The 16,402-nt window shown below is 33.8% G+C and overlaps 2 protein-coding genes across 3 annotated transcripts in view; both read left to right on the top strand.

The window, feature by feature from the left end:
- The window catches only part of LOC102807944 (exocyst complex component 4-like), a 36,232-nt gene extending 29,252 nt beyond the window's left edge, over window positions 1-6,980 (top strand). For both annotated transcript variants that reach the window (XM_085504240.1, XM_085504239.1), the window contains exons 25-26: window positions 555-666; window positions 5,783-6,980. In XM_085504240.1, coding sequence (XP_085360366.1) covers window positions 555-666; window positions 5,783-5,947 — 277 coding nt within the window. In that variant the 3' untranslated portion in view covers window positions 5,948-6,980. The remainder of the gene's footprint in view (window positions 1-554; window positions 667-5,782) is intronic.
- Window positions 6,981-9,312: 2,332 nt separating this feature from the next.
- The window catches only part of LOC100377191 (WD repeat-containing protein 11), a 41,487-nt gene continuing 34,397 nt past the window's right edge, over window positions 9,313-16,402 (top strand). The window contains exons 1-5 of the mRNA XM_085504237.1: window positions 9,313-9,517; window positions 12,557-12,626; window positions 12,910-13,105; window positions 13,628-13,801; window positions 14,256-14,451. Of these exons, the coding sequence (XP_085360363.1) occupies window positions 9,414-9,517; window positions 12,557-12,626; window positions 12,910-13,105; window positions 13,628-13,801; window positions 14,256-14,451 (740 nt within the window). The 5' untranslated portion in view covers window positions 9,313-9,413. The remainder of the gene's footprint in view (window positions 9,518-12,556; window positions 12,627-12,909; window positions 13,106-13,627; window positions 13,802-14,255; window positions 14,452-16,402) is intronic.

Here is a 16,402-nt window from a genome sequence, read left to right as displayed (position 1 = left end):
CATACCTTGATTATCACACATGAACTTACACTGAAAATGGGCCACAATTTTGTCATGTTATGACTTTCTATCTGATTTTTTTACCATATCTTAGGTATATAGTTATTATTCAAACTTGAACATGCATACATTGTAAGTTAACCTTTTCTCCACCAGTTCCCTCTTTTCATCACAAATTTAAAAATAGACCTTCACTTTCCTCCAGAAGATTAGCCAAATATTTTGAGTAAAAACTGAAAATTTACTCCAATTTTGCCTGTTGGCGCCAAAATTAGGGTTTGTTTCCAGAAATATTGAAGAATATAAGAAAAAAAGTGCAGACACATTTTCGCAAAAAAGTGGTGAAATGTGTTAAACAATCAGATGAATGTGAAATACACAATGAATGGAATGTTAGTTTTAATGGTGATGACAATCTCTGATACTCAGCCCTATCCATCTTGATTCAATACTGCCGAATCATAAACTGCAATGTAGCACCAAGACAGGTCTTTAAGAATTGATGTTCTCATTACTAGCTCTTAGACTAATTCTATCATTTTCTTCTTCTGCAGGTGTCGTAATATCTTCAGTATCCAACAAAATCTGACTAATATCACCATGTCAAGAGAAGCTGATCTTGACAATGCAAGAATGTACTATGAATTAGTGTACTTGCAGTCCAATGTAAGTAAATGTACTATGAATTAGTGTATTTGCAGTCCAATGTAAGTAAATGTACTATGAATTAGTGTACTTGCAGTCCAATGTAAGTAAATGTACTATGAATTGGTGTATTTGCAGTCCAATGTAAGTAAATGTACTATGAATTAGTGTACTTGCAGTCCAATGTAAGTAAATGTACTATGAATTGGTGTATTTGCAGTCCAATGTAAGTAAATGTACTATGAATTAGTGTATTTGCAGTCCAATGTAAGTAAATGTACTATGAATTAGTGTACTTGCAGTCCAATGTAAGTAAATGTACTATGAATTAGTGTACTTGCAGTCCAATGTAAGTAAATGTACTATGAATTAGTGTACTTGCAGTCCAATGTAAGTAAATGTACTATGAATTAGTGTACTTGCAGTCCAATGTAAGTAAATGTACTATGGATTAGTGTACTTGCAGTCCAATGTAAGTAAATGTACTATGAATTAGTGTACTTGCAGTCCAATGTAAGTAAATGTACTATGAATTAGTGTACTTGCAGTCCAATGTAAGTAAATGTACTATGAATTAGTGTACTTGCAGTCCAATGTAAGTAAATGTACTATGGATTAGTGTACTTGCAGTCCAATGTAAGTAAATGTACTATGAATTAGTGTACTTGCAGTCCAATGTAAGTAAATGTACTATGAATTAGTGTACTTGCAGTCCAATGTAAGTAAATGTACTATGAATTAGTGTACTTGCAGTCCAATGTAAGTAAATGTACTATGGATTAGTGTACTTGCAGTCCAATGTAAGTAAATGTACTATGGATTAGTGTACTTGCAGTCCAATGTAAGTAAATGTACTATGAATTAGTGTACTTGCAGTCCAATGTAAGTAAATGTACTATGAATTAGTGTACTTGCAGTCCAATGTAAGTAAATGTACTATGAATTAGTGTACTTGCAGTCCAATGTAAGTAAATGTACTATGAATTAGTGTACTTGCAGTCCAATGTAAGTAAATGTACTATGAATTAGTGTACTTGCAGTCCAATGTAAGTAAATGTACTATGAATTAGTGTACTTGCAGTCCAATGTAAGTAAATGTACTATGAATTAGTGTACTTGCAGTCCAATGTAAGTAAATGTACTATGAATTAGTGTACTTGCAGTCCAATGTAAGTAAATGTACTATGAATTAGTGTACTTGCAGTCCAATGTAAGTAAATGTACTATGAATTAGTGTACTTGCAGTCCAATGTAAGTAAATGTACTATGAATTAGTGTACTTGCAGTCCAATGTAAGTAAATGTACTATGAATTAGTGTACTTGCAGTCCAATGTAAGTAAATGTACTATGAATTAGTGTACTTGCAGTCCAATGTAAGTAAATGTACTATGAATTAGTGTACTTGCAGTCCAATGTAAGTAAATGTACTATGAATTAGTGTACTTGCAGTCCAATGTAAGTAAATGTACTATGAATTAGTGTACTTGCAGTCCAATGTAAGTAAATGTACTATGAATTAGTGTACTTGCAGTCCAATGTAAGTAAATGTACTATGAATTAGTGTACTTGCAGTCCAATGTAAGTAAATGTACTATGAATTAGTGTACTTGCAGTCCAATGTAAGTAAATGTACTATGAATTAGTGTACTTGCAGTCCAATGTAAGTAAATGTACTATGAATTAGTGTACTTGCAGTCAAATGTAAGTAAATGTACTATGAATTAGTGTACTTGCAGTCAAATGTAAGTAAATGTACTATGAATTAGTGTACTTGCAGTCCAATGTAAGTAAATGTACTATGAATTAGTGTACTTGCAGTCCAATGTAAGTAAATGTACTATGAATTAGTGTACTTGCAGTCAAATGTAAGTAAATGTACTATGAATTAGTGTACTTGCAGTCCAATGTAAGTAAATGTACTATGAATTAGTGTACTTGCAGTCCAATGTAAGTAAATGTACTATGAATTAGTGTACTTGCAGTCCAATGTAAGTAAATGTACTATGAATTAGTGTATTTGCAGTCCAATGTAAGTAAATGTACAATGAATTAGTGTACTTGCAGTCCAATGTAAGTAAATGTACTATGAATTAGTGTACTTGCAGTCCAATGTAAGTAAATGTACTATGAATTAGTGTACTTGCAGTCCAATGTAAGTAAATGTACTATGAATTAGTGTACTTGCAGTCCAATGTAAGTAAATGTACTATGAATTAGTGTACTTGCAGTCCAATGTAAGTAAATGTACTATGAATTAGTGTACTTGCAGTCCAATGTAAGTAAATGTACTATGGATTAGTGTACTTGCAGTCCAATGTAAGTAAATGTACTATGGGTTAGTGTACTTGCAGTCCAATGTAAGTAAATGTACTATGAATTAGTGTACTTGCAGTCCAATGTAAGTAAATGTACTATGAATTAGTGTACTTGCAGTCCAATGTAAGTAAATGTACTATGAATTAGTGTACTTGCAGTCCAATGTAAGTAAATGTACTATGAATTAGTGTACTTGCAGTCCAATGTAAGTAAATGTACTATGAATTAGTGTACTTGCAGTCCAATGTAAGTAAATGTACTATGAATTAGTGTACTTGCAGTCCAATGTAAGTAAATGTACTATGAATTAGTGTACTTGCAGTCCAATGTAAGTAAATGTACTATGAATTAGTGTACTTGCAGTCCAATGTAAGTAAATGTACTATGAATTAGTGTACTTGCAGTCCAATGTAAGTAAATGTACTATGAATTAGTGTACTTGCAGTCCAATGTAAGTAAATGTACTATGAATTAGTGTACTTGCAGTCCAATGTAAGTAAATGTACTATGAATTAGTGTACTTGCAGTCCAATGTAAGTAAATGTACTATGAATTAGTGTACTTGCAGTCAAATGTAAGTAAATGTACTATGAATTAGTGTACTTGCAGTCCAATGTAAGTAAATGTACTATGAATTAGTGTACTTGCAGTCCAATGTAAGTAAATGTACTATGAATTAGTGTACTTGCAGTCCAATGTAAGTAAATGTACTATGAATTAGTGTATTTGCAGTCCAATGTAAGTAAATGTACAATGAATTAGTGTACTTGCAGTTCAATGTAAGTAAATGTACTATGAATTAGTGTACTTGCAGTCCAATGTAAGTAAATGTACTATGAATTAGTGTACTTGCAGTCCAATGTAAGTAAATGTACTATGAATTAGTGTACTTGCAGTCCAATGTAAGTAAATGTACTATGAATTAGTGTACTTGCAGTCCAATGTAAGTAAATGTACTATGAATTAGTGTACTTGCAGTCCAATGTAAGTAAATGTACTATGAATTAGTGTACTTGCAGTCCAATGTAAGTAAATGTACTATGAATTAGTGTACTTGCAGTCCAATGTAAGTAAATGTACTATGGATTAGTGTACTTGCAGTCCAATGTAAGTAAATGTACTATGAATTAGTGTACTTGCAGTCCAATGTAAGTAAATGTACTATGAATTAGTGTACTTGCAGTCCAATGTAAGTAAATGTACTATGGATTAGTGTACTTGCAGTCCAATGTAAGTAAATGTACTATGGATTAGTGTACTTGCAGTCCAATGTAAGTAAATGTACTATGGATTAGTGTACTTGCAGTCCAATGTAAGTAAATGTACTATGAATTAGTGTACTTGCAGTCCAATGTAAGTAAATGTACTATGAATTAGTGTACTTGCAGTCCAATGTAAGTAAATGTACTATGAATTAGTGTACTTGCAGTCCAATGTAAGTAAATGTACTATGAATTAGTGTACTTGCAGTCCAATGTAAGTAAATGTACTATGAATTAGTGTACTTGCAGTCCAATGTAAGTAAATGTACTATGAATTAGTGTACTTGCAGTCCAATGTAAGTAAATGTACTATGAATTAGTGTACTTGCAGTCCAATGTAAGTAAATGTACTATGAATTAGTGTACTTGCAGTCCAATGTAAGTAAATGTACTATGAATTAGTGTACTTGCAGTCCAATGTAAGTAAATGTACTATGAATTAGTGTACTTGCAGTCCAATGTAAGTAAATGTACTATGAATTAGTGTACTTGCAGTCCAATGTAAGTAAATGTACTATGAATTAGTGTACTTGCAGTCCAATGTAAGTAAATGTACTATGAATTAGTGTACTTGCAGTCCAATGTAAGTAAATGTACTATGAATTAGTGTACTTGCAGTCCAATGTAAGTAAATGTACTATGAATTAGTGTATTTGCAGTCCAATGTAAGTAAATGTACAATGAATTAGTGTACTTGCAGTTCAATGTAAGTAAATGTACTATGAATTAGTGTACTTGCAGTCCAATGTAAGTAAATGTACTATGAATTAGTGTACTTGCAGTCCAATGTAAGTAAATGTACTATGAATTAGTGTATTTGCAGTCCAATGTAAGTAAATGTACTATGAATTAGTGTACTTGCAGTCCAATGTAAGTAAATGTACTATGAATTAGTGTACTTGCAGTCCAATGTAAGTAAATGTACTATGAATTAGTGTACTTGCAGTCCAATGTAAGTAAATGTACTATGAATTAGTGTACTTGCAGTCCAATGTAAGTAAATGTACTATGAATTAGTGTACTTGCAGTCCAATGTAAGTAAATATACTATGAATTAGTGTACTTGCAGTCCAATGTAAGTAAATGTACTATGAATTAGTGTACTTGCAGTCCAATGTAAGTAAATGTACTATGAATTAGTGTACTTGCAGTCCAATGTAAGTAAATGTACTATGAATTAGTGTACTTGCAGTCCAATGTAAGTAAATGTACTATGAATTAGTGTACTTGCAGTCCAATGTAAGTAAATGTACTATGGATTAGTGTACTTGCAGTCCAATGTAAGTAAATGTACTATGAATTAGTGTACTTGCAGTCCAATGTAAGTAAATGTACTATGAATTAGTGTACTTGCAGTCAAATGTAAGTAAATGTACTATGAATTAGTGTACTTGCAGTCCAATGTAAGTAAATGTACTATGAATTGGTGTATTTTTTATCAATCAATTTGTTATATTTCATCTAGATTCTCAGTAGGCAAGTTTGCAATAATTATGCTATGTTTTAGGCGATACTTGACCTATATGCACTTTCTTAACATAGTGTTTTCTTCTTACAGGAGATTTTAGACCAGATAGTAAGCCAGGGAGCAAGATTTGATGAATTACAATATTTGAATTTATTAAAACTCCAACATCGATGCCAAGCTGGTTCTGATCCTAAACTACTCCGTAACCGAGAAAATAGACTTCGGGAAATCATGAAACAAACAAATGGTATCTAGTACAATTAATGTTACAAGATGGTAAACATGATGTTCATAGCCTTGCATACTTTTTACCTTAGATGTCTGAGTACAAGTCCCTCCCCTCCCCCTTCCAACAAGTCATTTATGCACAATAAAAATGAGAAAAAGAAATTCATCATTAAATAAAGTATGATCTATCTTCAAGTCAAAGGCAGCAATTTGTTTACAACTTGTGGGGCCTGGATCAATCCAAAGTTAAAGGATTCATCAAAGATGAAACTGATCAACAACACTTTCTTGCCCAAACTTCACGCAACACAATTATTTTCAAATCTAGGTGAAAACAAATGTTTTGACACATTGCAGCTATACACATGTTGTTTCATAGCAAAAAAAGTCAACTCGTTTCTAGTCACTTATATCGGACTATGGTTAAATCAATGACTTTTTTTTAGTACCGGTACACCTGGCAATTTTGTCATGAATAAATTAGCATAAATTATTGCTCTTAAGAAGTTTTGTATTTGTTTATAAGTTGCTCCTCTGAATTTTTTGTCAGTTTGATGTTTTCTGGAGGAGTTTTGTACCCTCACAACTACGGTATATCCAATGAGTGACATCACAGATTTATTCTACAGTTACAATATCTTGAATCATGTATGCTTTATACAATCCTTCAATATGTAAATATGTTACCTTTTCATCACAACCTAATTTCAATGTTGCTTTCTTTTTATATTTTAAAATTATGTCTTCAGTGGTGCTGATTAAATATATGACAAGACAATATTATTAATATTTTCATTATTAATGACTGCCAACATTCATATTATTTCAATTGATCTTCTGGAGTGAATTGTATTTATAATCATGTCAATGACTATTTCATTTGTGGTGAGCACTGAAAATAATTTTGTTCAAAGTCATTTTTTAAATAGTGCTGATAATGAGGGCTTGAATACACATTTAATAAGAAATGTCATGTTTTATAACATGTTATCAGTTCTTTGTTAGGAAGATCTGATATATCAAGTTGTGCAATAGTGTTAATAAATATATTGTGACAAATTATCATGTGTTAATCGTTTTTTCTGACACCAATCATGCATACCTGCATGCCCACTTCTATCTCAGACATCTCAAATTTCACATATACATTATATGTCTTGGAATCTTTACTTCCATTCATGTCATGATCTGAGTTAAGATGGCTGAAAGATGGCTAATTTTTTTGTTCAAAATTCATCAAATTTCAGCATTCCTGCCATCCTAAAGCATGATTTAAATTGGTCGCCATTTAGTTTTTAACTGAGGATATTTAACTGATTTTACCAAATGTACAATTTTATTTCGTGGAATTATATGGAAATTAATGGTTGAAAAAGATTGAAAAACAAATAGTTTCATGAGAAAATGCATCTGTGTTTTTTAGGCTTGTTGTATTGAGTGTTTTCTTCATATTAGATGTTAAATGGCAGGCCAATCTTAATTAAACTAGGGAGACTGCCATAGCTATGTTGAGTTGTTCCTGATATTATTGTATGTTAAATGTCATTTGGCCTGGGCGCTACTTGCATGGGGGACTAATTTCACCACACGCATGGATATGCTCAATTTAAATTGTATTGTTCATTAACTTTAACGTTGATAATATTTTGTTGAAAGTCGTAGAAATCATAATAAATGTTCACAGAAAGATTTCCATGACATGTCAATAAAAATTGGCTTCATAGATGGCTAAAGTTAGCGAAAATCTAAAAATGAAACTATGTAGAAAGTTGTTAAAATTGATTTGAAAGTTGGAACTTGGTCATATATATTATATTTGAATCAATTGCACATTCAAAAAAACAACTTGAGAGGATGTTTTACATAGTCCTCTAAAAACATAATTTACATGTACATTTGTATATAAATAGTTCAACTTATTAATATGTTTTGCGTATTTTAAGTCACATGATGTATGATGTTTCTTCTATTTTGTTGCTTTTTTATTTAATTAAAATTGAATTAAAACGCAATTCTATATTGAATTGCAATTTATTTGAGTTTAATTTAACTCTTGATTAAACCCAAATTTCAATCCAAACATAACACCACTATATTAAAAGTTAATTCAACTATATTAAAAGTTAATCCAACTGAGTCCTCATAACAGATTTGATTAGTTTTTTGGTTAAATTCATGAATATTACCTAATTTGCATGATAATTAGATATTTTTTAGGTGTTCCATTACTGTTCCACTGATATCTAAAGAACTATACTCATTGGTAACAGTCCATGCATATTAATTACCTAATTTGCATAATGATTAGTATGATCAGTTAATTTTTGGCTTTTCCATAAGTCAAGTACTGATCGTCTCATTACAATGAAACTTGGTTCATAGATGTCATAGGACAGTGCGCAGACTTAATAAGTTGTGGATTAATCTTGCATATTAATTGCCTAATTTGCATACCTGATAAGTAGTAAATGTTAGGCTTTTCCTCTGATATTTCAATTACAAGTCATTACATTTCAATAAAGCTAAGGATGCTCTAGAAGTATGCACAGATCTAACTAGTTTTAATTAAAAATCTTTGCATATTAATCACCTAATTTGCATAATGATTAGGCCTTCCCACTGATATCTCAAATACTAATAACCACATTACAATGAAACTTGGTACATAGATGCTCTAGGATGCACAGACCTGATAAATTTTGGATTAATATTCGTGCATATTATTCACCTAATTTGCATAATTAGTAAATTTTGGGCTTTTTCACTTATATAATGGACAACTGCCCTGCGCAGCACAGAAGTTTGTCATTCAATCGACACAGATAGTGACCATGCATTGAAACACTGACACACAGTCCATGTAAGCAGGGTTAGGTATTTGATAGAGGGCGTTCTTAGGGGTAACCCATTTGAAAAATTCCAGACTCAAGCTCTTTCCATAGAAGATAAAAAACAATCTTAGCTATTGACTATTAGAAACTATAAGAGGGACAATGGAAGAATTGAAAAAAAAAAATAGTTTGCACATAAAAAACTACTGTAAAAAATTTCTGCAGGGATCAATAACAGAAAAAAATCTGAACGCCTAAATCTTAGAGAAAAAAAAGCAAATTCATCATGGAGAGAAAAATTGTGTTGCACCAGTCTCTTTGGTGTTTTTCAATAAAATAAAATATTATATCAGTGCATAAATGGCGTAAGTATATTTTATTTTATTGAAAAAAAACACACCAAAAACAAAAAAGAGCCTGTACGCAAGTCTAACCAGGTACTCGGATGTGCTTCCACGGCGAAGTTGAAAAGTGTGACTCAACGCAATTGTTGACTCGCACACTTTTTCATCAAGCTAGGTAGCCTCTCAGTCATTTTAATTTGTGAATCGTTGGGGAGACTTAAAAACAAAATGGTGGGCGGAAAGCTGGGTTGAGTGGTGTCTGGTGAGAATTTATTACCCATCTCTGCGGAGCCGAGTTACAAATATATACCTGAAAAGATGTCTTCTCAGACTGAATTACAAAAACACCTTTCTAATTTAAAGTTGTCATCGAAGACACTGACAGGACTTCTACATAACAACAACAAAGGCGCAGCTGACTGGTACGTATTCATTTTGATCGGAGTGACACAGTCAGACAGTGAGATGGAGACTTCCGTATTGGATGCACGTTGCTTTGTTAGTAAATACACAACTAAAAATAACAGTGTTTTACATCATTACTCTGGTACATGAAGTTATAACACAGGAAGTCTGGAAAAGATGGGCGATTGTAGTAACTTTATACATGCTGACACATTACTGCTTGGATTTAAATCCCTTGGCGTGTCATTAGGGCCATAATTAAAAACTTTGACACAGTGAAATATGTAATTAATTTAACAAATATGAACAGTTAAATTTAAAATTTGAAACTTTTAAATTTAAAATATGAGCATTTAAATTAAGAATATGAGCATTTAAATTTCTAATATTAAAATTTAAAGGAAAGACTCTCTAATCATGGAGGTAGAAAAGAGAAGGAGTGATGACGCTATTGTTTCCGCTGGTTTCATGATGCTTTGGATTTGTTTACTCACATACACAATGTAATTAGTTTGCAAACACGCTGTACAATGTCACAGTTAATCGGCTTACGTGTTTCGGCTGTATTCGGAAGCTTCACGAAGATTCTCAACGCACTGCGCATGCCCAAACAGATAACAATAATACAGAATGCAGTGAAAGACGTACGCTGAGTGTACTCAACGCCCGAAATCTATTACAACAAAATGCGCAATTTTAAACATCTGCACAGTTCTGCACACCAATGAAAAATGACGAGTCAAAACATCTTGTTATAATCTTATCATGTATATTTAAATTTCACTGCGGAAATTTGCGGGATTTTTTTAATCAATGTCCAAAGTTGGACGACTATTGCGATGTAAAATATCAGAAAAGAAGTAATCACACATCTTGGTGGCGTCCGTATGCAGAATTTCCGGTACCTACAAGTGTGAAATGACCTTTGTGATCTGATAAAGGTCATTGCGCATGCACAATTCTTTTATTTATGGTTTGCGCATTCAATTTTATAGACGATGTTTAAACGGAATTTATTTTTTTCAGTTCTACTCTCGTTTTCTTGTGTAAATAAGCGGCTATCATCATGTAGATAAAACGACTTCTAAACAAAAACAATAAGTGGCTTAACCAGAGCGAAGACAAAGGATGTTTATAAGATTAACATGGGCTTAAATAGCGTCCTCACTCCTTCTCTTTTCTACCTCCATGCTCTAATGTACCACTACCGTTAATTCTAACTCTAGCCCAACCCCTACCCTCCATTGCCCCTCAAATTAATTGTATATGCCCCTCTTGAGGAAACCTATAGTTATCTATGTTGCAATACAAAAAAATATAGGGGCTGGAGGATTAGGGTTAGAGTTACTGTAAGGGGTGGGGGTACATTTGAGAGTCTTTCCCATAGCAAATTTGAACATAGTTAATTTCAGCATAGCTCTCAGCTCTCTCTCCTGCACATATATGCAAATAGAAACCTTTGACCTCATACCGAAGAAATTGCAGAATGTTATGTGTTCTTCAGTGTACATGTAGCTCTTTAATTGACAGTATTGTCATCTTTGCAGACAGCTCTTTGCATTACATCAAAATTGACCGTAAGAAACTATAGGGGCACTGGCAGAAACAAAATTCTGTACACCTAAATTATAACATATTCCACTTATTGCAAAACAAAACAAAAAAAATTATGGAAACAAAAAATAGTGAAATAAAAAAAAAAACATTTTGCACATTTTTTCTGGCAGCTCCTCTCAGAGTTTCTAATGGTCCATTCTTTATTAAATGAAAATGATAACCGGCAAACAAGAGTGCTATAAATCACAGAGAGATCTGGATAATGCATTTCTAAATTAACTCCCGGCAAGTGGCAGGGATTTTTTTAGTTTTGTTTTCCCTGCGCCTAATACTATATATCAGCAGACAAATACATACATGACATACCACTTATTACACATCAAACTCTTGAAATGTAGAGTAAACCCATATCTATGATAGTTGCATGTAGCCCAATTATTCCTGAATAATGTATCTAATTTTCATGAGGTTATTTGGAAGTGAACTTTTGCACATCAGCTCAACGAACAAACCACAGTTTTGGATGAAATCAAAATTACTCGCTGTGGAATCTGTCAAATAATCAATGCAGATTACATGTAGGTTATATAGTAAACATATTCGAAGAAAATGGATATACATGTATCGCAAAAATCAAAATAATTATAAGACCATATAGTAATGTATTGTCTATGGTCATCAATATTAATCATGACAATAGTATCAAACTTAGACAGTCTGTTCGAGTGTTTGATTCAGAGTTGTGGTTTTCAGATCTTTTACAAAAATGACTGATGATCAAATTGAATGCCGAAACATCAACTGCTAATGTTTTGACCCCAGTCATCTTGGCCTGGATGTTTGGAACGTTGCAGCTTATTTATTTGTACAATTTACAATAAGGATTATTAGTCTGTGTGTTACATGAATGATTGCAAAGGTTTCGAATTGTGTAAGATTATTTTACCTATCCTACAAATACAATATTTCAACATCAGTAATTTTATGTCATTTTATACTCTCGTAGAAAGCATCCATTGTATTTAATGTCTGTAGAGATAGTATTATATACATGTCAATCATACATCTACCACATAATACATACAAAGTGTAATATATTTTTTAAAATTTAACAAAATACCGCTGAATGCATGTCTGTATGACCCAAAACTCCCGCAAAGTCTTTTCTTAATTATGGTATGACCCAAAATCAAATATGCAACTGTATAATTAACTAATTAGCTGGCAATATTACTGATTTGGAGTTTCATCCATTAATGTGATGACAGTACCAGTTATACATGTACCAACTAAAATATATTAGCAGACAAGCTGCTGAATTATCATTTTAAATCGAACTACCAACAGTTTGATGTGCTCATATACATGTAGATCATTCATTTACAACAATCTGTCTACACATCCTCTGAGCAGGTCTTTGAATCAAGGTCAGGTTTGAGGTTTCTGCATCATACCAATGTAAAATACATATATATATATATATATATATTTACTTTCAGGGGATGGCAGGGAATGGTAGCGTATGGATGTCAGAACTTTGTGGTTGTACTTGATACGAGAACTGTGCAGGTAAACAAAACTAGAATATGTTTTTATTTAATGGCCTATTTCAAGTGTTGTTCAGTATCACCTGTTTGCACTCAGCCACTGGACTCCACACAAAGGCATCGGTCGATACTCCAGCTGTACTGTCTTTGTGCATATTTTGAGATATTCTCGTAATAACCTTACAATATTCACATTAATTTATTTTTTTACAACATTGAACTCAATAAATCATGGCTTGAGACTAAAATGGTAAATTACCAGTGTAAATAGTAAAATCAGAACTATATTATTGTGTTTGTAACAGGTGCTGCAGACGCTGGAGAGACACAGAGCCCCTGTATTGAAAGTGAAATGGGCACGACAGAATTATCATCATAGCAAGCGTTCACCGTACACACTGAGACTAGCATCGGCTGACTATCATGGTCGGATAGTGGTGTGGGACATTAAACAAGCTACTATCAGAGCTGAGTTCCAAGATGGAAATAAACCAATACTCGGTAAGTACATTTTGTGCAAATTATTATGTTCACTTTTGATGTGAGTGTGTAATATAAATATTTAATTTACTTTAGTTAGCTCCCAGCAGTAGAACAGTAGGGGCTCATGGACTTGGTTTCATGCATCCATCAATGTCACCTCATAACTCTGAAATGCATGATCTGATTTTTAAAAAAATTTGTAGACAAATTGTTTAGTGTACTGTGCAGTGGCTAAGCAAATTTCTACATGATTCATGCAGATTTAAAGGTATTGGTAGGTAAAAAATCTAATTTCCGGTCAATATATATTTTTTTTTTTTTTTATCTGTTTACCTGCGTTACACAATACATAACATATATACTTCACAATCAAATGAACCCAAAAAGCATACTTAACATGTACAGATCCAAAAACAATATTGAAAGTTTATGCACATCTTTCTCATTGACTTTAATAACTTATAAAAGTGTATTTCTTTACTTGTACCCAGATTATATAGTGCTGCTTTCTTCTCTTATTACTTTTGTTTCATTTCACAGAAATGGACTGGCTTTCTACCCAGGATGCTTCTCATGATCTCCTGGCAGCATTGCATCCTCCGTATTCTATTATTTTATGGAATGCTGATACTGGTACCAAACTGTGGAAGAAGTCATTCACAGAGACCATCTTGTCATTTGCCTTTGATCCTTTTGATCCTACCTGTATTACATGTATGTTATTTTTTCTCTCATTTTTTTACTGTAGTTATTCATAACTTATAATGTGTTATCATCGTATATATACTCATTACTTCCCCCCTCACATTCGTGAAAATTTGACACAAGTTTCAAGAACATTGGAGGTACAAAAATGTAATTTGTGGTCCGTTATGCTTGCATAGTGTTACCAAATAACGTTTATTCCAGGTACTGTAAATTACAAAATGGATGTATGTTATTGTTGACTTGAGATGTAATCAAAATAATACAGCCTGATAATGGAAATTTGTGCTCTTGTACAAGAAGAATATTTTAATATATACAAATAATACAAACTTAACATCTTTGTAAACTGAGCATTTCCTCAGTCATTTTCGTGTTTAGTTTTAGTCAGGTTTCACTGTAATTTTTGTTCTTCACTAATTTGAAAGTGTTTTACACAATTACCGGTACTTTTTTTTTTTAGTGTTGGGACCAGAATGTATTTTATTTATCAGCGACTTTTACATCTCAAAACCACCATCCAGTAATGGCAAAAAGTTCTACATTGACAGTACACCTACTACTGGCTCTACAAGTGGCCCAACTGGTGGGGAAAGAAAAGGAAGTGCAAGAACAGCATTTAGAAAAGTCAAAATGCTGGTAGGCGAGGGAAAACCAAGGTTTGTTAATCTTCATTCATTCCTGAATATGCAGGGTAGGTGTGGCATATGATGTTTAACTCAGCTGGGTGTGCCATACGATATTTAACTCAGCTGGGTGTGCCATACAATATTTAACTCAGCTGGGTGTGCCATACAATGTTTAACTCAGCTGGGTGTGCCATACGATGTTTCACTCAGCTTGGTGTGCCATACGATGTTTCACTCAGCTTGGTGTGCCATACAATGTTTAACTCAGGTTGGTGTGCCATACAATGTTTAACTCAGGTTGGTGTGCCATACGATGTTTAACTCACCTGGGTGTGCCATATTATGTTTAACTCAGCTGAGTGTGCCATATGATGTTTCACTCAGCTGGGTGTGTGCCATACAATGTTTCACTCAGCTTGGTGTGCCATACGATGTTTCACTCAGCTTGGTGTGCCATACAATGTTTAACTCAGCTGGGTGTGCCATATTATGTTTAACTCAGCTGGGTGTGCCATACGATGTTTAACTCAGCTGGGTGTGCCATATGATGTTTAACTCAGCTGGGTGTGCCATATGATGTTTAACTCAGCTGGGTGTGCAATATTATGTTTAACTCTGGCTAGGTGTGCCATACGATGTTTAGCTTAGCTGGTAGTGCAAAACGATGTTCAACTCAGCTGGGTGTGCCATATGATGTTTAACTCAGCTGGGTGTGCCCTATGATGTTTAACTCTGGCTAGGTGTGCCATACGATGTTTAACTTAGCTGGTTGTGCAAAACAATGTTTAGCCCAGCTAGGTGTGCCATATGATGTTTAACTCAGCTGGGTGTGCCATATGATGTTTAACTCAGCTCGGTGTGCCATATGATGTTTAACTCAGCTGGGTATGCCATATGATGTTTAATTCAGCTGGGTGTGCCATACAATGTTTAACTCAGGTTGGTGTGCCATACAATGTTTAACTCTGGTTGGGTGTGCAAAACTATGTTTAACTCAGTTGGGTGTGCCATATGATGTTTAACTCAGCTGGGTGTGCCATAAGATGTTTAACTCAGCTGGGTGTGCAAAACGATGTTTAACTCAGCTGGGTGTGCCATATGATGTTTAACTCAGGTTGGTGTGCCATACAATGTTTAACTTAGCTGGTTGTGCAAAACAATGTTTAACTCAGCTAGGTGTGCCATATGATGTTTAACTCAGCTGGGTGTGCCATATGTTTAACTCAGTTAGGTGTGCCATATGATGTTTAACTCAGCTGGGTGTGCCATATGATGTTTAATTCAGCTGGGTGTGCCATACAATGTTTAACTCAGGTTGGTGTGCCATACAATGTTTAACTTAGCTGGTTGTGCAAAACAATGTTTAACTCAGCTAGGTGTGCCATATGATGTTTAACTCAGCTGGGTGTGCCATATGTTTAACTCAGTTAGGTGTGCCATATGATGTTTAACTCAGCTGGGTGTGCCATATGATGTTTAATTCAGCTGGGTGTGCCATACAATGTTTAACTCAGGTTGGTGTGCCATACAATGTTTAACTCTGGTTGGGTGTGCAAAACGATGTTTAACTCAGCTGGGTGTGCCCTATGATGTTTAACTCTGGCTAGGTGTGCCATACGATGTTTAACTTAGCTGGTTGTGCAAAACAATGTTTAACTCAGCTAGGTGTGCCATATGATGTTTAACTCAGCTGGGTGAGCCATATGATGTTTAACTCAGCTGGGTGTGCCATATGTTTAATTCAGCTGGGTGTACCATACATTGTTTTACTCAGGTTGGTGTGCCATACAATGTTTAACTCAGGTTGGGTGTGCAAAACTATGTTTAACTCTGTTTGAATGTGCAAAACTATGTTTAACTCAGCTGGGTGTTCCTATACGTTGTTTAACTCAGCTGGGTGTGCCATACGATGTTTAACTCAGCTGGGTGTGCCATACGATGTTTAACTCAGGTTGGTGTGTCATACAATGTTTAACTCTGG

Source organism: Saccoglossus kowalevskii, chromosome 10, assembly GCF_978046115.1.
Source record: "Saccoglossus kowalevskii chromosome 10, keSacKowa6.1, whole genome shotgun sequence".
Taxonomy (NCBI): Eukaryota; Metazoa; Hemichordata; class Enteropneusta; family Harrimaniidae; genus Saccoglossus; species Saccoglossus kowalevskii.
This window is presented reverse-complemented; position numbering and strand designations above follow the sequence as displayed.